At 54.2% G+C, this 23,451-nt stretch overlaps 1 protein-coding gene across 6 annotated transcripts in view; it reads left to right on the top strand.

Moving 5' to 3' along the window:
• Positions 1-23,451, top strand: part of SEPTIN9 (septin 9) — a 129,378-nt gene that overhangs the window by 93,379 nt on the left and 12,548 nt on the right. For 5 of the 6 annotated variants that reach the window (XM_071764704.1, XM_071764702.1, XM_071764705.1 and 2 more), the window contains 4 exons: positions 17,794-17,985; positions 21,528-21,656; positions 22,070-22,151; positions 22,946-23,083. In XM_071764704.1, coding sequence (XP_071620805.1) covers positions 17,794-17,985; positions 21,528-21,656; positions 22,070-22,151; positions 22,946-23,083 — 541 coding nt within the window. Of the gene's footprint in view, positions 1-10,783; positions 10,878-17,793; positions 17,986-21,527; positions 21,657-22,069; positions 22,152-22,945; positions 23,084-23,451 lie in introns of those variants that run through there. The other variant, XM_071764706.1, reaches the window with a different exon arrangement.

Raw genomic sequence — 23,451 nt, 5'->3', positions numbered from 1 at the left:
CAGGGGTGGCTGCTGGAATAGGTGCTGAAGCATCCTTGGCTCTCGCAGGCACTGGGCTGTGTGCTCCTCCAAATCCTTGAGGAGTAAGTCTCTGCCTGAGCTCTCCCCAGCCTCAGGGAATTAAAAAGCTGGGGCTGGGACAATGCTGGGATCTCTGCAGCCTTCCAGGGAGGAAACATGGAGAAGGCAAGCTGGAGTCCTGGCCATGCCATGAGTGCAGGGGAGGCTGAAGGGTAAGGAGGGAAAAATCAGAGCAGGGGCTTAGCAAGAGGGAAGTACCAGGGGTGTGATGCAGACATGGGTGTAGAACTCTCTGTCAGGCCTGTGCTAAGGGAGGAGGCAGAGCTGGCTGTGCCTCCTGCTTGGGTTCCCCATGGATGGGGATGTGCTGGGCTGGAGCAGACAGAGCAGGACAAGGGATGGTGCTGGGTCCTGGAGGTGAAATGGGGCAGCAGCAAACCTGGGGGGGGAGGGGAGGGGAGGACTTCTTGAGATGTCAGTGGGACCCCATTGCAGGCAGGCTGCCCTCACCCTGCTCCCACAGCCCTGCAGTGAAAAGAGACTTCGTGTGCTGGTGATTCAAAGTGAGGGAGAGTGTGTTGTCTGTGAAAGGCTCCGGGCTGAATTTAGGAGCCCTGCCCCAGCCAGAAGGCCCAGGTGTGGTTGGTTGCAGCTGTGCAGAAAGTGGGATGGGGCTGCAGCCTCCCCTGCCTGGCAAACGTGTGGCTGCGTGGGCTTTGCTGGACTGGCTTTGGCATTGTTTTCCCTGGAAAACGTTTCTGTAGCATCGTGGGAAGCACGTCCAATGATAAAGGGAAGGACTTGAGAGCCTTTCAGAGACACCGTCTGTCTCCCTCCTTGGTTTCTGCCCTGAAGTTGTTTGTGAACTGATGGGGAAAGAACCTCCTGGTGCTGGATGGGCTCTTGAAGGTCCCGATGAGCCCTGGGGAAGCCCCCTCTGCAGAGCAGAGCAGCCCTCTGAGCGCTGCTGGGGGGTGCAGGGCACCGGCGAACGAGGGAATCTTCCTCTCCCCGGCCCTTCTCTGGAGCTCTCGGTGCCCAGGTGGAAAGCAGTCCCCAAAAGCAACCTCTTGCTCTCCCCCATCCTGCCCCGGGGTAGGGGACGCAGTGTCGGCCGCCGCGGGTCCCCACGCGTGGGACAGCCCACGAGGAGCGGGACTCGCCTGCCCCCGCCCCGGGAGCGTCCACCCCCCACGGGCTTTTCCCTTTAATTGGCTCTTTTGAACCAGCCCCGTCCAACCCCCTCCCGCCCCCCGCTGCCTCCGGCCCCAAGCGGGAGCGGCGGCCGCCCGGGTGAGTGCGGGGCCGGGGGGTCCCGGGTGTGGGGACAACGGGACGGGACAAGACAGGGCCCGGGTCCGGCCACGGCCCCGCGGCGGGAGGGAGAGAAGCCCGGGGGGCCCGGGGCTCGGGAAGGAGCGGGAGTGGGTTCGGTCCGTGCTCTGGCGGAGCTGCTGCAGAGATGCGAACCAGTGCAGCCCGGAACTCGCTTCTCCCACTCTCCTATTTTCCTTTTTTTCCCCCTTTTTCTTATTCTTCTTCTCCACCCCCGTTTTCTTGTTTTGGTTTGGTTTGGTTTTTTTTTTCCTTTTTTTAATTTAGTGGCACTGCCTTATTCTTCTCTCGCTGCTTGTCAGGGCTGTGTGTGAACTGATCACTGAAGGTTGGGAACACCAATGCACCTCTGTTTAAGTGACACAGTGGGACTAAGTGCTAAGTGCCTGGTTTGTTCCCCTAGTCCAGCAGTCTGGAGGTGCTGGGCAGAGCCAGCCCAGGCTCTGTGCTGTCTGTGCTGACAGGAATTCCTCTTTTCCCCTGGCACCCCTCAGCACCCAGCAGCTTTACACTTCTTGGAGGCAGTCAGGGAGGTTTCTGCTCCTGCCTGTGCTGAGACAACTGGTCCTGCCTGCAGGCAGCCTCTGTGCAGGAAAGGCTTTGTGCCAGAGGATTTCGGCCCGTGCTTTTTATACCCATCCCTGGTGTGACCATACTTCATTCTGGGATGGATCTGGGCTGAGGCTATCTCCAGTTCTTTGAGGGGATCAGGGGGGGCAGCTGGGCTCCAAGAGGGGACTGTTATTGCTGCCCCATGCTGTGGCTTTCAGCAGACACTGAGCTATCTGTGTAGGGTCTCTCAGAGATTTCATAGTTTAGGGCCAGAGGGCACTGACAGAGCACTCTGTCTGCCCTTCCATAAATCACAGGTCATTACATCTTGCCCCCAAATTCTTCTTTTGGAGCCATGGACATCCAGTCCTCTGAGAGCTGAATGGCTGTGTGCCCTGCATGGAGCACAGGGCTCGCTCTTGCTACTTTCAAGGGTGAGCTTGCATGGAGCAGAGGAGCAGAGGAACATCTTACTGCAGCACCAGGCAAGTTTTGGGTTAAATATCCCTTGTGTTATGTGAATTGCTTCATTTTATTGAATTCCTCCTGCTGCGGATGGCGGGTTTAGCAGACAGAGCCAAGACTGGTGGTGTAGGTTTAGGGTGGGAAGACATTTTATGCTGCTGTTGGAGCTGAGGGTCTTGGGTTCCCTCATGCTAATGACCCTTGGTTGGTTTGACTGAATTCCCCTGCAAGATACCTGGGCCTGAGTCAGCTGATGAGAGATTTGCATGTGCCAGCAATGCTCCATTGAGCTTTGGTTTTGAGAAGAGTGGCAGCTCAGGTTCCACCCTTGGAAACAAAAAGCAAGAATTGTTTTTGTCCTGTCCCGGTGTGATTGCAGATTGTAAGATACAGCATCTAGGAGGAGTGCAGCTGTGCAGGGTGTGTGCCCCACTTCCAGCCCTGCTATCAGGGCATCCTGAGTGCATTAAGAACATGTCAGGATAGGAAAAAACTGTCGGGAGTGCGTGGAGGGCTGTCGGGAGTGCATGGAGGGCTGCAGTAGCTCTGGCAGCTGCAGCACCTTCAATTCTTTTGCAGTTGCAGTCCCTGATTTTCCGTGTCAAGAGCAGAATAGTTGTGGGGCTCTGGGGTGACTCGATGGTGGTGTATTGAGTGTATGTGACCTTACAGCCATCGAGCAAGGATATTCTCATTAGCATCCACTGGCCATAGCTCGAGGTATGCAGATGTGGTGGGGTCTCATGGTGTGGTAGTTAATAACCCGGCAGCAGCAGTTCCTGGACACCTCTCCATGGGGAATCCAGACTTCCCCTCTCCAAGCACGGTGGAATTTTTATAGCCTGTGGTTTTAAATTCTGTGATTTCCGTATGGTTGTGTTGCCACGTTCAGCCCTGTGAAAGCTGTGCTGGGGCTGAGAGAAACCCATGCTGGGGATGTGGATCCCTCAGTGGGACATGGCTGAGCTTTGGTACGTGGGAAAGGGAAGGACAGCTCTCCTGAGCATGACACCTGCTGGGTGCTGTGACTTTATGTCTGAATACAACTATGTTTGATTTATCTCTACAGTCCAGAAGGTGCTTTGCAGAGGGCTGTGTGGGTACAGCCAGCTTGTTCGTTAAAACATAAAAACTGGTCTGAAGGAGTTAATGTTGGCCATACAGCTCAGCATCCTGGAGTGCCTCCCCAAAAATCCTGTGGGGAGTGGGCACATGGTGTTTCAACGTCACAGGAGAGCACGGGGCTGAGGAGATGGGAAAGAGCTGTGGCAGAGGGCCTGGCAAACCTCATTTGCTGCAGGAATGTAGTGGGAGAATGGACACAGTGCCATGGGGTGTGTGCCTGGGTGTCAGCTGGGTGACAGTGGCAAAGATTGTCCATATCCATAGAATGTGTGAGCACTGCCTGCTTCCCAGCAGGATGCCTGGCTTTGCTCCCTGGAGTCCCTGTCCTGGTCATGGGAAAAGGCAGAACTCTACTTTTACCACCCTGAAATGCTCTGGCTCATGCTGGCTCACCCTCATCATCCTAAGATGTGGTCCCCAAAATGGCAGGCAATGTGGGGATGCTTGTGGGTCCCTCCCTGTGTGCCCTCATTGCCACTGGTGGCAGTTGTGGCAGAGCAGGGTTCTCCAGTCTCTGATAAATCACACAAGAACTGATCACACAAGATCAGGTCACTCTGGGGGTGATATGGGGCATCAGACCTTGCCAGACTAAGACGTCCCCATGTCCTGCTGCACGGATTCTGCCTGGATCCAGCTGTCTCCACCCAGCTCCCCCTGCTCACAAACTTGCAGAAAAGAGATTTCTCTTCCCGTTTTCTGGTCCCCTCCCAGGCTGGTTTAACACTTGCTGTGTATGCAAAACTTGCTGGAGGGGCTGGCCAAGCTGGGCTGTAAAAGCCACATTTTCTTTGGAAATGGGATTAAGGCCCATTCTTCTGCTCTGGGCGGATGCGGGTGACATGAAGGCTCCCTTTGTCCTGGACAGTATTTCTGGCCCAGCTGCAGAGATTTAACCCTTTCTCATCCCACACAATTTTGGTGGTGAATGGCCCTTTGCTCAGCAACAGGAACCTTCTTCTCTGCCAGCTGTAGGTGGAAGCAGGGGCATTCTGTGTCCTCCCCCTGCACAGCCTTTGCCACTGAAGTGGCAAAGCCTTAATACCTGGGTAGGAGGCTGTGTTGGCATGTGTGTGGCACAGGGACCTGCTCTAACACTGCTTTCTGCTGCTTTTCTTAGGCATTTTTCTCTCTGTTTATTCCCCCAGATAAATTGGTGGAAGGGGAGGTACTCCTGAGTCCTGCACCCTGAGACAGGACTTAACCCTCTCTAAGGCAGCTCCAGGCCACAGGATGGCACAGAGAGGGGTGAGTGGGACAGGGGATGAAAGTCACAAGGATCACAGAAGCCAGGCCAGCTGGTGAGAGCAGGAGAGCTGCTGGTGTGCTCCTGGGAGAGCAAATAGGGTGTCAGGGGTGCTCCCATCTGGGCCTAGGACAGGAGCATCCTCATGTCAGGAGAGCTGGAGGACTTCATTACTGCAGCAGGGTGATTATGGGCAGAAATTGGAAACCTGGCTGCTTTACCTGGGGTGTGTGGAGGGGGATTTGTTTGGTGTTTGGCTCTAATCTTCCATAGCCCAGCAGAAGTGGAGGTGGTCTCACTGCTATACCCTGGCGGACTGGTGGCCTTCACCATCTTATGCCACACACCCAGGGACTGAGCCCTTTTTACTTTTTCCTTCCAGTGTTCTGCACTCATTCATGTTTCTCTCAGCCTCCTCTTGGCTTACTTCTTTATGCAAAAGCCAAATTGTTGCAGGACCCATCCCTTTCTGGTGGCCCAGCAGAGCTGCCAGGGGCCCCTGGGGCTGGCTCCCTGTGGTGTGGAGCCTGTGCTGTTATCAGGGCGACTTCTGATAAGGACAGAGCAGGGATTTCCCTGTGGGGGTCCTGGACAGCATCAAGCTGGCTCCGGGGGAAGCTCACCAGGTCTCCAGGCAGTGATGGGATGGCAGAGCACAGCTCTGAATTCTCCCCATGCCCCTCTGTGCTGATGGGTGTCAGGTTGTGATCTCCCCAAGGCTGATGGACGGGTGCCCCATCTCCCAGGTCTGACCCCAGCAGCAGATGGAGGACCCAGAGGGACTCATTCCCAGCGTCACCAATGTATTTTCCTCCTCCCCTTTGTCCTCCTGACCTTTCCCCATCAAAACACAAAGCACTATTATTCCTAGAGAAGCACCTCCAACAGAGGAGACAGCTGGCACTGCAAGCAGCTTCTGGGGATGGGTTGTTATTAATTAAGCTGCAGGAGACAGCTGGGCAGCTTGAATGGGGCTGCAGCAAAAGAGTTTTCCTTCATGTCGAAGTTAGGCTGTCCTGAATTCTTTCTTTTTTACCTCCAAAGAGAATTTATGGGTTTAAAAGGTGAAGCTCACAAGGCACAGGGAAAGGCCCCTTCCATTGCACCACTGGTGATGACCATGTGTGTGCAGAAGGTCTGCAGGGACCCCTAGGACACCCCAGCACCCCCTTTGCAGCTGTGTCTAGCAGGAGGATGCTGTGAACCCCTAGGGATGTCACTGCCTGGGCAGCTGCCCATCTAGAGAGAGGATGCCACTCTGGGGAGAAATAGAGTTTAAGATATGTGAGCAAGTTTCCTTGGGCTGTGGTGTGACCCAGGCAGCTGAATTTTTCACTCCATACCATTCCCTCTTGCAAAGGTGATTTATTTTTTACTGAACTCATCCTCTCTCCCTGCTGCTGATTCTGTTTTAATGGTGCTGGTGGTAGTGAGAGAAACACAAGCAGTGGTGGAGGAGCACTGGAGCCTCTTGGCATGCTAGACCTGCAGAGGATCCATCTGCACCCTCATTTGGTGGAGTGGGGCTCTGGCAAGGTGTCAGAGTGATGTGCAGAGGATTTTGCTTTACCCTTTTGAAGGTAACTGTTCCTTTTTGATAGTCCACCTAGGGGTGTTAGGGGAGTACATCCTGCTCCTGAGGAGAAGGGATGAGGGTTGCTTCTGAAGAACAGGCAGCAGTCAAAGGACTGAAATGCATTTCCTTTGGTGGAGCTGAGCTGTGCCATCTACTGAGCTGTCCTGGTGGCTCTGGAGCTGCAGTGTTTTGGTGCCAAAGCAGAGCCTGGTCCCCTGCTGACAAAAACCTGTGGTGTGAGGAAGTTGCCTGGAGGATGCTGAGTGGGCTTCGTGTCTGCCCAAGCCACCTTGTTGGTGGCCAAACCAGTGCCCCACTGGTGCCCCCTGTGAGAGGGAGGATGTTGAGGGGAGTGGTTTTTTTCCCTTGCTTTTCCAAATATTTGTGACCTCGGAATGGCTTCCTCGCAAAGCCCGTTCCCTTCTGGAAAATGATGGATTGCTCAAGCATGGTGAGGAACCTCCTGCCCTCCCTGCTCGAGGGAGCAGACACTGCAGATCCACTGCAGAAGAAATGTTCTGGAGGAAGGGACAGTGCTGCAGGGGCACTGCTGGGATGTGACACTGGGAAGTGAGGCATGGCCTCCCCAGGGAGCAGATGACTCACTCCAAGGACACGGTGCCAGCTCTGTGTGTGTGAAGCAATTCCTTCCTTCCTTCCCTCCCAGGGAATGGGAGTGGGGTGGAGGTGTCAGGCTGGAGGAGCCCCTGGTTCTTGGTGCAGTGGGAGTAGGAATGGTCCTGGCACTGGGTGTAACACAACAAAATAGCCATGGTTCAAGCTCTGCTGCCTGTGTCTGGCCAAGGCATGGAGGGGGTTGATGGTAGTTGCTCCCTGTGCTGGGTCAGGATGTCCCTGCTCTATGGGATGGAGCCCACAGGGTCCCAAGATGCTCCTGGCAGGACTTGCACCCTGTGGTGCTTGCTGCTCCACTGCTTTTTCTGTTCAGGGAAATATAAGCCACCAAATAAGTCTTTTTATGAAGAAATTGGTGTGCTACCTGCACCAATGTCTTCTGACAAAGGCTGCTCAGAGAAGCTGCTTGCTGCCAAAAGCCAGGTAGCTTGAAAGATAAAAGCCAGCATCATCTAGACTTGGGAGTGCAGGACAGCCATAAGTGAGGAAATGTTGCTTTGTAGGTCATAACCATTTCAGACTTTCTGGATATTTACCCTACACTCTCAGAAGGGACCAGGGTGGCTACCTGCCAGAGCCCTTCTCAGGTGGTATCACCTACAGACCTGCAGCCAGGCTCTCAGAGAAGTGTTGGGGTTTGTTTTAGGAGTTACTGGTTCCTCTCTGCTCCTGATAGAAGTGCTGGGGTCTCTTACAGTGTTTAAAAAATTTAATTTTTGTCATGTGGCCTTCAAGGCCAAGTCCTTTCCTCAGTCACGTTGCCTTCCTCTGAGCATGCTGGTGCTTTACTGAGGTCTCTGGATGTCCTTTTTGTTCTGCTATTGATCTCAGATTATAAATATAGCTGGCAGGATTTCCAGCTTCCACCAAAGTCATTGGGGCCTTGCAGGTGGTCAGCATTGCTGCACTATTAAAACAATAAAAATTATCTACTAAGCTCTAACTTTTAACTGGGGATTGGTGGAGTACAAATTGGAAATGTCCCTAGAAAAGATGTCCTGCTCGTACTCCCCGTGTTCAAGGGCTTTGTTTTCTTAGCGTTGGGCAGCTTGGGGTGAAACATTTTTGTTGGCAGCCCCACACCTCTCTCTCCCTTACAGGCTGGTGGTCCTGGTGAAGCTGCCTTCACTCACAGGTCTTGGCTGTTCCTCTAAGCTGGAGACCTGTGCCTGGAGCTGGAGCAGGAGTTGGCCAAGGGCAGAGCATTGCCTGGGCTAGGGGAAGGCTGCAGTGCTGGGGTGGCTGGGGAACAGCCCCACTGTGGGGCAATTTTCTAGTGCTGGAGAAAGGACAGTGGTTGGGCTTTCCCCCAAAGCTTAAGTACTATGGAAATCTGGGGATCTGGTCCTCCAGCCTTTGCTGGGTCAGGAAAGCCCTCTGGGCCACCTTCTCCACTGAGCCCTGCTAGTCCTGTGCTAATGTGGGGGCTCATCCCCACTGCCCTGTGCAGTGTGGCTGTGACATGGGAACCTGCTGTCACCTGCAAAGGTATCAGAGAAAGTGAGTATAGGTAGGATGGAACGAGTGGGAAGCAGGCAGGAGTCTTCCTTGTTATTTTGGGTAAGCTGTAAGCACAAGAACTGCATCTGTGGTTAGTTCAAATCCCTTGGTATAATTTACAACAGCCAGACAGCCGTGCTAGAATTGCTTCTAACTCTGAGTATTATTCTTTTTAAAGAGAAGAACAATGACTTTGTGATCTTTAAAACTGAATTGGGGGATTTGGATCCAGTTCTTGGCTCAGTTGTAAGTTTTCTGTAAGGGTAAGGAAACATGCAGTGGGAGATTAAGTACAGCAGGGCCCAGCTCTCCTTGCTGAGATGCTCCTCTGACTCTGCAAGTGCCTTCTCCATGCAAACAGCTCCCAAGCCATCCTGAGGGCCTTGAGGTGAGCAAGCACTGTTAGCAAAGCCCAAGAGACTTATTTGCTTTAAGGCCATGGATGCCACTTTATTGTCTTTCTGATCTTGCTTTCCCACCATGGGTGGTGTCTGGGGAGCATGAGATCTGAGTTGAAAAAAGTATTTTCTATAAATGAATCTGAGAAACAACTTGCAGACAGTGTGAACTCCCAGCATACTACAGATGGCTTTGTAGATCTTCAGTAACCAAAGGGGAAACTTTCCTATAGGCTTTGGCTTTTTTTCCTCCTTCACAGGCAGGACAAGTGTATGTTTATGGTTTCAATGGAGAAAAATAACACCAGTAAGGGAGGCACTGGTTGACGTGGTCAACCCTCTGCTGCTCGTCTTGGTTTGGGCAAGTGAACCCTGTGCTGGATGTGATAACACCTGCACAGTGTTACAGATGTGGTTAATTTATGGGCAGGGACATGAGGAGTGGATCTTCATGCAGCTCACCTGCAGCTGATGTCCCACACGTATTCCTCATCCAATGAAAGCACCTGAGTGAGCACGGTGGAGCTTTGCAGAGCCAGGCTGAGCTGCATTCCAACTCCTCCTGCCTTTTCCCAGCTAACACGAGGCCGGAGTGACTTGCAAACAGCCCACTTTGGTATTTAGGGTTGGATTTTTGTGGAGATTAGGAAGATTAGAAAACTAATGCCTATTGATAGGGGTTAAAGCTTTATTAAGTCATAAAAAGTGGTGTAATCCAGCAGAAAATTATGCATAGCTGCAGCGTAAGCAGATTGAGGCTGGGTTTCCTGCCTGGGTGTTGGGGTGGTGGTTTCTCAGAAATTGCTATTGGTGGCAGGGGGATGTGAGCCTCAGCCCTTTGAGAACCCCTCTTCTCCACCGGGTATCTGGGGAGGTGATGCTGCCAGCCTGGGGCACGGTGCCTGTGCTGGCTGGAGGAAGAGTCACTGCTGCCGGGGGTCCGGAAGGGGAGAAGAAAGGTGACAGCCACGGGAGAGTCACGAGTGGTGAGGCTGCGGTGTCGCTGGCGGGTGACGGAGTTGTGTCTGAATCCGGAGTTTGGGAGCAGCTGGTGAGGCTGATAACTGCTCGAAGGGGATGGGCAAGTACCAACCCCTGGCTTGTGGGCTGTGCATGGGAAATGGAGTCCTCCGGGTATCGAGGGCTGCAAATGTGCAAATCCCTCTTAACCCTTCTGTCGCCTGCGGGGCTTCCTCTGGGAATGCAAATCTAAGAACTGCAGGGAGCCGGGGGAAAAACTCCCCTGACATCCTGGGATAGGTCACGGTCCCATGTCAGAACCCAGAGGCCAAAAGAGGCGAGTTGGCTTTGCACGGTGGTTGCCCCTCCTGCGGCCGGGGCCCTTCTTTCCAGTGGTGGGAGAGAGGTGGTGGTGAAGCTCTGGTAATCAAGGTGTAAGGCACGAAGGGCTTTTTGAGACGGGTAATATCTTTATTCAGCTTAATTGATGTGATTTTTAGAAGCAGCCAGGCTGGTGGGTGTAGGCTGCTGTCTCCTCCCGGGTGGATGCGAGAAGCAGCCCAAGAGCAAAGTGAGCCCCCGGTCAGTGGCCTGAACACCTACTGGGGGCTGGATTCGATCTCTGCTGGGAGAATTTTGGGATGCTTGAAAGCAAAAGACAAATCTTAGCGCGGAGTGCCAAAGGGCTGTGCTCAGTACGTGCCCCAGTCCCTTTGTCCCTGGAGCAGTGAGATGGACCCAGAGCCTCCTCTGGTTGGGGCTGCGGGCTTGTCCCAGTCACGCTTTCCCCGTGGAAACCCCCGAGCCCCGACGCTTCCCCCCGACACCTCCCCCGGACTCGTAGCGGCTGGGGGATGGAAAGAGCCCTGGGGCGAAACAAACTTCCCGGGAAGAGGCTCCATCCCCCCGGGCCGGGCTGGAGGGGGAGGAGGGCAGTGGGGGAGGAGAAGGCAGAGTGATGGGGGAGGAGGAGGAGTAGGAGGAAGGGCGATGGGGGAGGAGGCGGAGGGCAGCGCGGGAGGAGGCGGGGAGCCGCCGGCTGCCGGAGCCGCCGCCGCCGCGGGTGAGTCGCCGGTGCCCGGGGGCGGGGGCTCTGCGGAGGCGGGGGGCAGCGGAAGTGGGGGGCTGATGGGGGCGAAGTGCTTTTTTTTGGGGGGGGGCGAATAATTCGGGGGCGAATGGGGTGTGCGAGCGCGAGGGGTCCCGCCGGTTTCCACGGAGGGCCCCGGGCATGGGCAGCCGAGTCGGGTGGGGGGGATGCCGGGGAGGGGAGACCTGGGCGCTGGTGGGGGGGCTCGACCCGCAGTCCCCCCCGGCCCCTCTCGCCCCACAAGAGGGGCTGTTGTTTGGCGGCAGCTGGGCCGCGATGCCGGCATTGTCCGGGGATGAATAGCGGCTGTGAGCAGGGGGGGGGGGGGGGATCTACTGCGGGGTCCTCACCGCCCCTCCCGCCAGCAACGGGGTTTCGGTGAGTCTGGGGTGCAGTTGCCCTGCGTTATAAAAAAAAAAACACAAAAAAAGAAACCAACCCACCCACCGAAAACCTTACCCCCCTAAAGAAAACAAAACAATCCCTCGCCCCCCCCCCAAATTATAAGTAAAAAACAATAATAAGCTTAACTACAGAACCCCAGGATGTAAATCCCTCCTTGAGCACTGGGTGCTCCGGTACCTGGGGGTGCTGGCAGCTCTGGTTTGCTTGTTGGGTCTGTATTTCTTGTAGCTGCAGCAACCAGCGCCTCTCCAGGCGTGGGAGGTGACCCGGGTGGGAAGCTGGGTGGCCCTGGGCACACGCAGCAGTGCCAGGGGCTGTGCCCAGGTGCCATTGCGAGGTCTGCCCTGCGACCCGCTCCCCCCGCAGCGCTTTTTTGGGCAGGCTGAGCTCTGGGAGCGCTGCCGGCCTCTTTGTTTTCAAAGCACAGAGCTCTGAGGAGAAGCCGTGACAGGGGTGAGAGGTGCTTCCTCTTGCCCGGGGGTTGGGAAGAGTCTCCAGGTCCCTCCTGTGCTGAACACGTTTCCCAAGGTGGATAGGGGATTGGGAGGGGGTCCACCGGGGAATTGGCTTTGTGGAATTTGGACCCACGGGCACGCAGAGCCTCTGTGGGGCGCGGGAGCTGGGCTGGCTGCTGGCGTTTTGCTGTGTGAGGCTGGTTGGTGGAGCAGCTTTTGCTGGCACTGGTGTGTGAGAGAGTTCCCCTGCCACGGGATTGTCCCCAGCGAGGCAGGGCTGGGCTCGGGGTCAGCTCTCACTCCACCCCCGTGGGAAGCTGCTGACTGAGGGAGCTCCTGGGGCTGGGTGGCTGGAGACCCCCGAGACTCGGTTTGCAAGACTGGAGAGCAGGCAGGACTTTGTGTTTTTTGTGATCTCTGGGCAAACAGAACTGCCCGATAACTCCTTGCAGGTCTCCTAAGTGCTCAGAGCTGCTGCCTCACGTGGTTGGAGTAAGGAGGATGTGGGGCTGCTGGCTGTGCTGGGAGAGCTGGCACATGGCTGGGCCAGACAGGGTGGTGGTCACCATCATGCCCTACCTGGGGTGCATCGAGGCAGGAGGGGTCGGGGGCTTGTGCCTGAGCTTGCAAGCAGCAGTTTGTGAGCCTTCCAGGTTGTGTCCAGGTGGAGCTGGCACCATGGTTTGACCTCTGGGGTGAGCTGGCTGCATCCCAGCCCAGAAACACCCTCAAGTAGGGCCTGAGGCAGCCAGAGGGTTAAGCCGGGAAGGGAAGCAGAGATGGGGAGATCTGGAGAATCTGTCTTCAGAGGGGTGAGCTGTAGAGGATGGGTTCCAGCATGGGGAGGGAGAAGTGTGCAGTGAGGACAGAAACAGACATGGTGAGTGGGGACAGCAGGAACAGGGACTGCTCGACCTCTGCAGCTCCGTGTGGTGCACGCTCATGGCTCAGTGCTGTGGCCCTGCCTGGTCACTTACTGAAGCACTCTCTCCAGAGCAGAAATCACTGAGTCCTGTTTTGTTCTCTGAAAATGGGTTTATCCCCCAGTGTGAGTGAAAGGCTTCAAGCCTGGAGCATCTTGGATGCTCAGGAGGCATCTGGCCACCCCTCTGAAAGCTCGTGGGTGGATTTGGTCTGACAAAGTGTAGTTAAGCATCCTCTGCTATTTCTGGGTCGTGCCTGTTAGCACCTGGCTGGAAATAAAAGCTGAGGAGGAAATGTAGCTGGTTGGTAGGCAGACCTGGGCTGGCTGCCAACCTGAAGCCATCGTCTGGTGCCCAGGGATGCGAGGGACAGGTTCCAGCTCTGGCCCGGCTCTGCCAGCCAGGCACAGATGATTGCAACTGAATAACAAATGTCCCTTAGTTACATTTTGGTGCTGCAGGGTCCGCAGTGGTGGCTCCCTGTGCCAGGCTGGGCCCTCCCTTGGGACCAGCACTACGGATCTGCCGCATTCAGCATCGGGTATCCCACAGGGGCTCTGACTGGGCAGCTGAAGAAAGCAGCAGTGTCTGGGCCACACTGGGTTTGCTTCCTCCCAGCTCCTTCTGTCCCCTTGGAAGGGAAAGCTGTGGCTTTGCCACCTCCTCTGCCTATTGGATCGGTTTCCATGGCTTGTAGTTACCAGCTTGGTGTGCAAAGGGGAGAGGCCCCCAAGGCTGTGCATGTTGCAGTCCTGCTGGCCAGAGTTAACCAGGAACTATGAATTTAATCTTTGGTTCTGAATACATCTCTATTACACTCTACAGATGCAATTTTTTAAGACTACTGTCCTTCAAAAGTGAAAGTTTAGGTGGTCTGCACTGCTCCCCCAAAAGCATCTGTTGATGTTCAGCTGCCTGGGAAGCTGTTGTGTTTTCACACCCTGCACTGCTCTTTGCTGCTGTGAATCTTCTCTTTGTGTTTGTGTGAACCCATCCAACAAATCTAGAAGCCTTTGGTGTTTCTAGTCTCTGCTGTATGGAGGGAAGGGGGGTTATCCCCACCGCAGCATCCTTCTCTTCTGGGTGCTTTTAGCTCTGCAGAACCAGCTGCAGAATCTCTAAAAGGTGGTGAATGCTTGGTGCTCCCTGCATCCAAGGGTTGTTTCTTTGCTTTACCCAGCAAGTGTTAGCATTTCTCCATCAATTGTGCATCCACAGAGTATGTGAATGGTTTGAATCTGCAGAGGTGCAGCCTCCTGGCTTCTCTGGTGGCTTCATGCAGCTGCTGGGCATCAGGTCCATGACCAGCCCTGCTCCAGGATCAGCTCTGCCCTCCTGGATCACCAGCATCCCACTCCCTGTGCCTTGCTGGAGCAAGCATAAAGCTGCAGGGTCTAGCCAGGAGCTGAGGTACACAAAACATTCTATATTCAGCCTCTCCAAGACTTAGTTAACCTTTGAGTCTCTGCAGTGGAAACACCAGTCTCCTGCAGATCCATTTCCCAGTCCTTGATGAGGACTGCCAGCCCCAGGAATCCCTGTTTTGGTGCCTGCATTTGCATCCCCTGCCTGTTGTTGAAACCCTGACCTGGGTTGTTGAAAACACGTGGCCCTAGTGCAGCATTGCTGAGCCCTGGGTTTGCTGCTAGCCCCTGGCCAGCAGCATTGTCACAAAGTCCATCCCACAGCTGCCCATGCACAGCCTCCAGCTGCCTGGAGGAGTGGGGGGGTCCCCAGGGGCTCCTCGGGGCTCCCCTCCCCTCAGGGTGCCTTTCATCTGCTGCTTCACAGATGTTGGGTTTGGCTCATGCCTGACGTGCATCAGTTACAGCACAACAACCCAGAGACTTTGGCAAAACCAACTTTGGAGCAGCTGTCCTGAGTCAGCCTGGCACCCGGGCTGCTGGCTGCCCTGATAGTCTCACCATCTCTGATGCTCACGTGGAGAGGGTTTCCTTGGCAGAGGTCTAAATATGGCCCAAGCTTGTGTTCCCATGTGCTGCCTGTTTATCCAGGAACTGGTGAGCCAGAGGGAGCTGCAGGCCCTGGGCTCTCTGTCCCCATCAGCCTGGGCTCTTCCCCAGCCTCCCTGCCCGTAGGAGGGACATGAGGTCATGTTGCAGTGGCACCGGTGGAGCAATGGTGTGTGAGATTCCATCCTGTTCTTGCCAAGGAATTACAATATTGGGTGTTTATTAACCTTCTTGGCAGTGCTCTGGAGGGGTCACCTTGGTGGTGCTGGCACTGACAGTGTCCCTGCAGAGAGTTTGGTCAAACAAGAACAGGACCTGCCTGCACCGTGTCCTGGGCAGCCACTGCTTCTGCTCCAATTTACTTTTAGGATCTTTCTTTTTCAGACAAGTGTCTGCCAAGAGTGATCCATGGCACCTGGCACAGCTTCCCCCTGTGCCACAGTGTGCTCCTTCAGCTCAGCCACGTCTTGCCTCTGCTGGCTAAAACCTCTTGGAGTCTAGTGGGATGCTGGAGTCCTTGTAGGAAAAGACCAGCTCGGAGCTCAAAGGAAAAGTGGTGATCTGGTTTGCAGCATTTCCTCTGGGAGTCTGCTGGTGCCACCAAGGCATTTGTGTCTTAGCATCCCTGCTATCCTAGAGGCTCTCCTAGCTCAAATAGATTCATTTTTATTTTTTGTTTTCCCAAACAGGAGCCAGGTTCTAGAAGAAACTGTCCTTGGAATCACTTTTTCCTTGGTGGGGAGCAGCATGGGCTCTGCTGGCTGAGCACATCCCGGGTGACAGCTCAGGGATGACAAACTGCAGTGACAAACTGTGACAAACTGCCACCTGACATCCTTCTGTGCTTCCTGTGGCTTTTGTCTTGGGGGTTGGGGAGTCTTGAACCCTTCTTGCACTGAAGGCCACGTGTCAGAGCAGCACGGAGCATCTGCCCCCTGTGCTGAGGCCAGCTTTGCCTGCACATCCCCCTGCCCAGGGAAGGGTCAGCTCCTTCTGCACACTGCTGGTTAAGGGAGATTGAGAGATGAGCAACAGTGAGGAGGTGCTGGAGATGCTCCTGGCCTTTCTCACAATCAGAGGGGGGGGGGCTTTCTAGTCCATTTGTTTAATTTTTCATTTTTCTGTGCGTGCTACTGGACCTTACCTGTGCCTCTTCGCCCTGCAGGAGTTAAAATCCTTGCACAACCCAGCCCTGCTGCTGCTGGCAGTGTATTTTCCACATGACTTAGGTGGTTTTTGAGTAGTATGTAGGGATTTTTTTGCCATTTTTTGGCTTTGCTGTTTTGGAATGGGGCTCATTCAGGATCTGCAGGCATGCTGGGCTGGTCAGCTCTGTAAGGGGCAGCATGGCAGGGTGTTACCAGCTGTGCAAGAGCCCAAATCCACTGGAGAGGAGGCTGCTGCTGCCTGTGTGACTGCTGCAGGGGGTTTGCTCTCTGGCAGCTCTGTGAGTAATGCTGCTCTGCACAGCCTGGACTGAGAGTTGGAAAAAAGTGTTCAAAGTGGCCCAATAGTCTTTTGGCTTTGTTTTTTATTATTTCTATGTATTATTTTTTTTTTCTGCTTGGTCAGTATTTGAGCATGTGGAAGTGTGCTGTGCTCGCAGGAAAGGAGCACTTCTGCCTTGCAGATCCCAGCAGGTTCTGTCTGATACTGTACCTGTCCCTCACTGGAGGAAAAATGATGGTGAGCTTGTGCTGAGAGGAGCCCATTTGGACCAGCCACATTCCTATGGACAAATCCCTTTGGAGGGAGGGAATAAAAACAGGCAGCACCTCCTCAAAGGCCAGAAATGACAGTGGGGTGAGGAGGTGAGCTGAGCACCATATTCTTGTCTGAAGGAATGAGGATCAGGACTTGGCTTTGCAAATAATAATAATGGTTTTAATAGTAATAATAATAATATAGTAAATAATGTTTTTTAGAAGCATTGCAAAAAGCTTATGGAAAATAAAATGCTTGCTTAGGCTGGTGGTTCTAGGGGCTTCAGCAACAATCAGCAACAGCCTGGGACAGGGAGGGCTCTCAGAAGTTTCCTAAAACCTTCCTCTCCCTGGCTGCATTTGAGAGGTTTGTTCTGCACAGTTGAGACTTCCAGGAGCTTGCAAGAACCAGGTGACCTTGTGCATGCTTTGCCTTCGGGTTATCTGCTATATCCACTGCAGGCAATGTGGGGCAGGGCTTCCTGGTGGCAGATGCCCCTGCCTGGTGCCTGGAGGAGTGGATGGTTCCCAGTTTGTGTTGTGAAGGTGTTAAATAAGGCAGTAAGTGCATGTTTGGTTCTTCTCATCTGGAGCTGTCACGCAGGGGAGATGAGTGCTGTGACACGGCAGCAAACCAAAGAGTTTGGGCTCCTTGGTTGGGTATTGGCAGAACAAGGGAGCATTGTGGAAGCTTCGTGGCTTTCTGGGTGTTATCTGGAACAATCCTTTTCATACACAGAATCAGCCAGGTTGGAAAGGACCTCTGAGGTCATCAAGTCCAACCCTTAATCAATGCAGAAGTACTGGTTTCTGGTTTTTTTAAGAAGCAAATCAAGGCCAGCAGCCTCTGTGCCATGTCTGCTGGAGCTGGAGGAGGGCAGGCAATGTTGGTAGACACCAAGGATTTTTCTTTGCAAAGTTTGTCCTGAAATGTGGCCACGAGGCATTCCCCAGTGCCTGAGGAATACTTCTGCACAGTGCTGTAATGACAGTGGTTGGGAGCAGCAGGCAGGATGTGCAGGTCTGCAGGACTTCACCAGCAGTGCCTGGGCTCAGAGCCTTTGTCACTCACTACAAAACTCCTGGACTTGTGCCGAGTTCTTGCTTGGTACCAGGTCTCTCTCCTTGGATCTGTTCCTTATGGACCTGGTGTAGCTGCTCCCCATGTAGCAGCATCTCTTTGCTGCAGCAGACTTGGTGATGAGGGCAGAGATCAGGGGGAATCCAGTAAGTTCAGAGGGAAATCTCAAATTTAACGTAATGACGGGTGAAGGAAAATCCCACATGCCTCCTGCCTCTGGAGTTCCTACCCATGCTTTATTCCTGCTTCAGATGCAACAGGCAGCTCCTTTCATTCCCTGCCAGGGGCAGCATTCCAGCCTGCTCAGCACTGCCTGCCACCCCTCACCACCCTCTTGTTGCCTCCACAGGTCCAGAGGCAGTTCCCAGTCAGGCACCCGGAATGACGGACGCTCCCCGGGATGCCGGCCCCAAGCAGGCGGCGCCGACGCGACCGGAGAGGCCAAGTGCAGACTTTGGCTACGTGGGGATTGATGCCATCCTGGAGCAGATGAGAAGGAAAGCCATGAAGCAGGGGTTCGAGTTCAACATCATGGTCGTGGGTGAGTTCTATCCCCACGCCAGATGCTCGGCCAGTTGTTTTGTTCTTCTGGGAAAATGTTTGTCCTGTCTGGAGCCTCCATGGGAGCAGCAGCCTCGGGCTCAGCACTGGGGTCTTTGCCTTAGGAGTCTGCAGTTCCTGTTCCCAGGAAGATGGCTTGGATTCAGCTGTTGTTAAAACTGATGGAATGCAGCCCGTGGTCCCCTGCTCCTCCCAGCATCTTGGGGCACGTTACCCATAGGCAGGTCCTGGAGGGCATCACCTTGAGGGGTGTCAAAGATCACCATCACCTTGCAGGGAGCTGCCGCATCTCCTTGCCTGCTCTCCTGGGAGCCCTGTGCTGGTTGAAGCTGTTGGTTCCTTGGGGCTCAAGGGGCTGCACTGTTGGGGTAGTAGAGCCTTGGTTTTTATTAGTATTTGCAGCAAGTTAGCTAAAATTTGGCATGTGAGTTTTGGCATTCTTGTAGTGAAGAGATTGTGCTGAGCAGCTCAGAGAGCAGAGGCAGCCACACTGCCAGGGGAGAAATGCCATGTGTGGTTTGCTGGTGGGAATAAAGGCCAGGAAGAGAGGTTTGCATAGTTGGATTTTTTGGCTTGAACTGCTTCTGCTACTTGTGTCTGCTTTGCAGACCTGCAGTGTGACATCGGGGGAGATGAGAGTGTCCCAAAGGGTGTCCACGTGTGGGGAGGACTGGAAGCTTGTGCATCCAAATCTTAACCCTGTTCATTACCTTTCCAAGGCTGTGGGGTGGATGGGATGAAGGAGCTTTATTTCAGCTGGAGGCCATTGGCTGCATCACTGCTGCTCTGGCTGCAGCTTCTGCTGTGGGGTTCTGTGCTCCTGCAGCCCCTGGGGTCCCAGTGCCAGGGACTCTCCCCAGGGGAGATATTGTGGTGATGGGGTCTCATCAGCCTGCTTCCTCTTGCAAGGAGCTCTGTAGGGTTGTGGGTTTGTGTGGGGATGCCTGTGGGGTAAGAGCCCTCAGGGGGCTTCCTGGAGTCACAAGAGGGCCTGCTCCATAGTTTGCTAATTCTGTACAAGGTATTAGTGTGCTGTGGCTTCTCAGTGAGCTGTGCTGATGCTCTGCCTTTCCCATTTTGATATTTTCCTGTACAAATTGATGTATGGGGAGGGCTCAGGCTGGGAGATGGCTTCCAGCCTGGTCACTGCAGAGCCAGTTTTTGCAAGGTATTTTAACAAAGCCAGCTTTTTGTTACCAGTGGAGCAGCACTCTAGGGATGGAGGGATTGTGCATCACTGATCCTGAGAGTCTGTAAGGTAGGTTGCAAGAGCTGAGCCCCCATTTCTCTGCCAGAAGAGGCACTCGTCCCTCTGTGAGAAGTTGTGCCACAGCCACGCACTCAGCTTTCTGCTTTGCAGATGTGGAGGGATGTTCAGGAAAGGGCCCAGCTTTGCCTTGGCAGCACTGTGTGTGGTATGAAAGCCTGTGCTTCAGCAAGGCTGGAAAACATTGTTCTTGCCTTGGCAGGCTCTGGGCTGACTGTTTACAGGCTGGGAAATTTGTGGCAGCATAAACAAATCGAGCTCTGGCCCTCCCAGAAGATGCAGGGGGGATGCAGGAGGAACAGCACCTCGGGGAGGGGATGCTCTGCTGGGACTGGGAGGCAGCAGCCACCCCTCACCCCACTGCAGTTCTCCAGGGGACAGTTTTGCTTCTAGGGATTAGTTTAGCTCCTTTATTCCTCTCCAGTCTAAGCTGCAAGTTCTTGCATTAAAGTTGTTGCAGTTGCTGTTTCACAGAGAGATGCGAGGAGGGAGGTGGGAATGGAGCAGTGCTGGTGGTGGGAATTGAGCATCACTGCCTGCACCTCAGCCTTCAGATGAGGTGTTTTGAATATCCTGTACACTGTGTACCAGGTTCCCTGTTCAAAAGGGTTTGCCAGCCTAACTGAAGCTCTGGAGGCTTCGGGCTGAGGTCAGATTATCCTTGTGTTGTTTAAGGCTGTGGAGATGAGGAAAAAAAAAAGGTCTATGCTTAAAAAAAACCAAAACTCAAAGCACATCTTCTCTGTGTTCAGTTATTGTTGCAGAACAGCTGGAAGGATAGGATAGGAGAGCAGAGCTGCCCCAGCAGAGTGAGGCTCAGCTGCTCTTTCTCTGCCTGATTTCAGCTCAGGATTTCAGCTGCTGGGCTACAAACCAGAGGAGGTGGGAGCAGGACTGCCCTGTGCTCAGCCAGCAGGTCCCCGGGGTGCAGCCACATCCATCACTTGGCAGGGTCAGCATGTGGCCACGATTCAGTGGGGACAGTCATATCTGTCCCTGCTGGCTGTTCTTGCCCTGGTCCCTTTCCAGGCAGTCCTGTTCCAGCAGCTTGGAAAGGCAGGAAGGCAGAGATGGACTGCCAGGAGCAGCATTTCTCCACCCTACCCCCTTTCCCCACAGGCTCCATTTAATGATGAGCACAATGCAAGGAGAGCTTGGCTTTGGCTCTCTGCATTCACCACTCCAGACCTGTTTGCATTGGTCCCAGGGGTTTGCAGGAAGCAGAGGATTTGGGAGCCTCCAGCCTGGTCTATGTATTTCTTCTGCAGCCCAGCTGTGGCAGTGGCTGGTGAGCAGGGTTTTCCTTCTCTGGATTGCAACTTGCTATGGGAAGTGTTGCCAGCTCAGCTCCCAGTTGCTGTTCAGTTGATCAGGGAGCAGGACTGGACATGGTGTGCACTGGAGATCTGTGGGGGGCACAGGAGCCAAGTGTCTGCTTCCTGGGGCTTAAGGGGTTGCTCTGGTTACTCTGATAATTTTTCTGCTCTGGAAAAATTATTCTTTGAGCTTGTGGGACAACTGGTCTGGAGTCTTGAGAGCTACTGGTCTCCTTTCTGCATGGGCTGACCTCAGCTTCAGGATATAAAGCAGAAAAACACTTCTCTGTAAAAGCTGTTTTTTTGTTGTGGAATCTGATGTGCTTCCTGGTGGTTGTTTATGGGATTCAGAGGAGCTCCTGGCTTGGACCTGCCTAAAAGGGTCCTTGCAGCCAGCTGGTCCAATTGCAAAAGTGAGTCGGGCTGGGAAGCAGTCGTGGATGCTGCAGGGCTGAGGTTTCACAGGCAGTGGCTTCTGTTAATCCTCTCCAGCCTAAGGGCTTGCCAAGCTGCTCCTCAGTCTTCTGTGTAGAGCTGGAGGGGTGAGGCTGCAGGAGGGTAAAGACCCTCATTCCCTGGTCTATGTGTCCTTCTTCAAGACTTCAGGGTGTCACCATAGACCTCAAAACAATGTTGATGGTGTCTGCCTGTCCTGGGGGATTTTGGTTGGATGCACAGAGTTGGCTCTTACCTGCTGGCTCCCAGCAAGCCAGCTGTTTCTGAGGCAGGAGAGGGGCTTGCTGCCCCCAGCATCCTCCTGCCCAGGATGGCCTCAAGCTCCTTGAGCTGGGGAGGCTGCAAGGGAGCAGCTGCGCCTCTTCCCTCCCTCCTGCAGACCCAATGCAGGCTGAGTCCATCAGCATCCCCATCTCCTGGCCCCTGAAAAAATAACCCGGAAACAAGTGAGTGCTGAGTGTGGTTTGTCCTGTTTTTTTCCAGGTCAGAGTGGCTTGGGGAAATCCACGTTAATCAACACCCTCTTCAAATCCAAAATCAGCCGGAAATCTGTACAGCCAACTTCTGAAGAGCGGATCCCCAAGACCATTGAAATCAAATCCATCACTCATGGTGAGGCTCTGTCTATCCCACCTGGTGCTTTGGCTTTTGGTCCTGCTCTTGTGTTTCCAGAGGCTTGCCAGAGTTGTGGACCTCCACTAAACCTTCATTCCCTGCTGCATGAAGGGGCTCTGACCACCCAGAGATGCTTGCAGGGCTGAGAAAAAAAAAAAAAATCTATTTTTTTCTTTATCCACCAGCACTGACTTAACTATGGTGGAAAGGAACAAGTGAGGTGACCTTGGGGGATAACACTCCAGGGCAGATGTGGCTGCATCCTTTTGGAGTGCTGATTTGTGCCTGTTATTAGCTGTGTAGCTGTGTTTCTCCCTTAGGGGCAGCTCTCCAGCTGATTTGGGGGAGGCAGGCTTGGCCAGAACACCCATCTCTGCTTGCCTCATCCCCAGCTCTCTTCTCCATTTCAGAGATTGAAGAGAAGGGGGTTCGCATGAAGCTGACAGTCATTGACACCCCAGGCTTTGGAGACCACATCAACAATGAGAACTGGTGAGCTGGGGACTAGGACAGGGGGAAGGCAGCTGAGCCCCAGGACATCCTGACCTGGTGCTGGAGGCTGTAGCCTGGTCCTGTGTCATCCCTGCTCCCTGGGGATCAGGGGACAAGGTTGTTTGGGTGGCAGCATGGTGTCATGCTCCCTGGGGCTGATCCTGGACCCTGTGAGAGCCCACAAACATCCTGCTGTTCCCAGCATGAGACAACCTTTGTTTGCAGCCAGGAGCAGCTGTGCCAGTGTGGTCGGTCCCCAGACATCACTCATGTGGCTCTGAAGGCTGAATTCTGCCAGAGGCCCTGGGACAGTGGCTGGCTGTGCAGGATGGGCCCCCTGGGACAAGGCAGGGCTGCTCTGCCCAGCTGGTGGCAGGTGCTTTCTCTTCACCACAAGCTGGGCTGGGCTTTGGGGGGTTTGATGCTACTCTTGCTCCTGTGCCACAGCATGGCACAAGGAGCAAAGGGATGCTCCTGGTCCTGCCCTGCTCAGCAGCCAGGTCCTGGGGGAGGAAAGGGAGGATGTACCAGGTACTTATATGAAGCACCCAGTGAAATCCCCTCCCACCATGCTGTGGGGAGTTGCCAAGTGGTGAATGCTTGAGGTTTGAGATTTCCCTGCTGCCCAGAGGGAGCTGACAGGAACTAAAAACGTTCCCTGTGTGAGTGTTTTGGGGTTGTCTGTGTGTCTTAGGGGATTCTGTATGACACAGAGCATCCCCAGCTCGAGGGGCTCTGCTTTGTGCAACCAGACCAGGAGGGAGGCTCAGGGTGGTCATGTTCTCTCCTTGCAGCTGGCAGCCCATCATGAAGTTCATCAATGACCAGTACGAGAAGTACCTGCAGGAGGAAATCAACATCAACCGGAAGAAGCGGATCCCCGACACGCGGGTCCACTGCTGCATTTACTTCATCCCAGCCACGGGCCACTCGTATGTACCCTCCACCCTCACTCAGACCCTTGGGCCTTCCCTCTCCTGCCTTTGGGCTCGGGCAGCTCAGCCATTGGGATTTTCCTTGGGGATTTGTGGTTCTGAGGGACTTGAGGAACTTGAGGACAGTGTGAAGCTGTCCTTCCCAGGGCTGGAGCATCTGGAGCCCTCGCAGGGCCAGAGCAGAACTTCAGTGCTCCAGAAAAATACAGAGTTTTCCCTTCCAAGGGGCCATCAGAGCCTTCCTGAGCTCTGGTTAGCTGCTTGCTTTGTTTTGGTCACCTTGCTTGCTTGGCTGAGGATGGATACCAGTCACTGAGTGATCAGATTGGACTGAAAGGCAGCCTTTGCAAACAAAACATTAATTT

This window comes from Heliangelus exortis, chromosome 20 (assembly GCF_036169615.1).
Source record: "Heliangelus exortis chromosome 20, bHelExo1.hap1, whole genome shotgun sequence".
Classification (NCBI taxonomy): domain Eukaryota; kingdom Metazoa; phylum Chordata; class Aves; order Apodiformes; family Trochilidae; genus Heliangelus; species Heliangelus exortis.
Note: the sequence above shows the minus strand (reverse complement) of the source record. Positions and strands in the feature narration are given on the sequence as shown.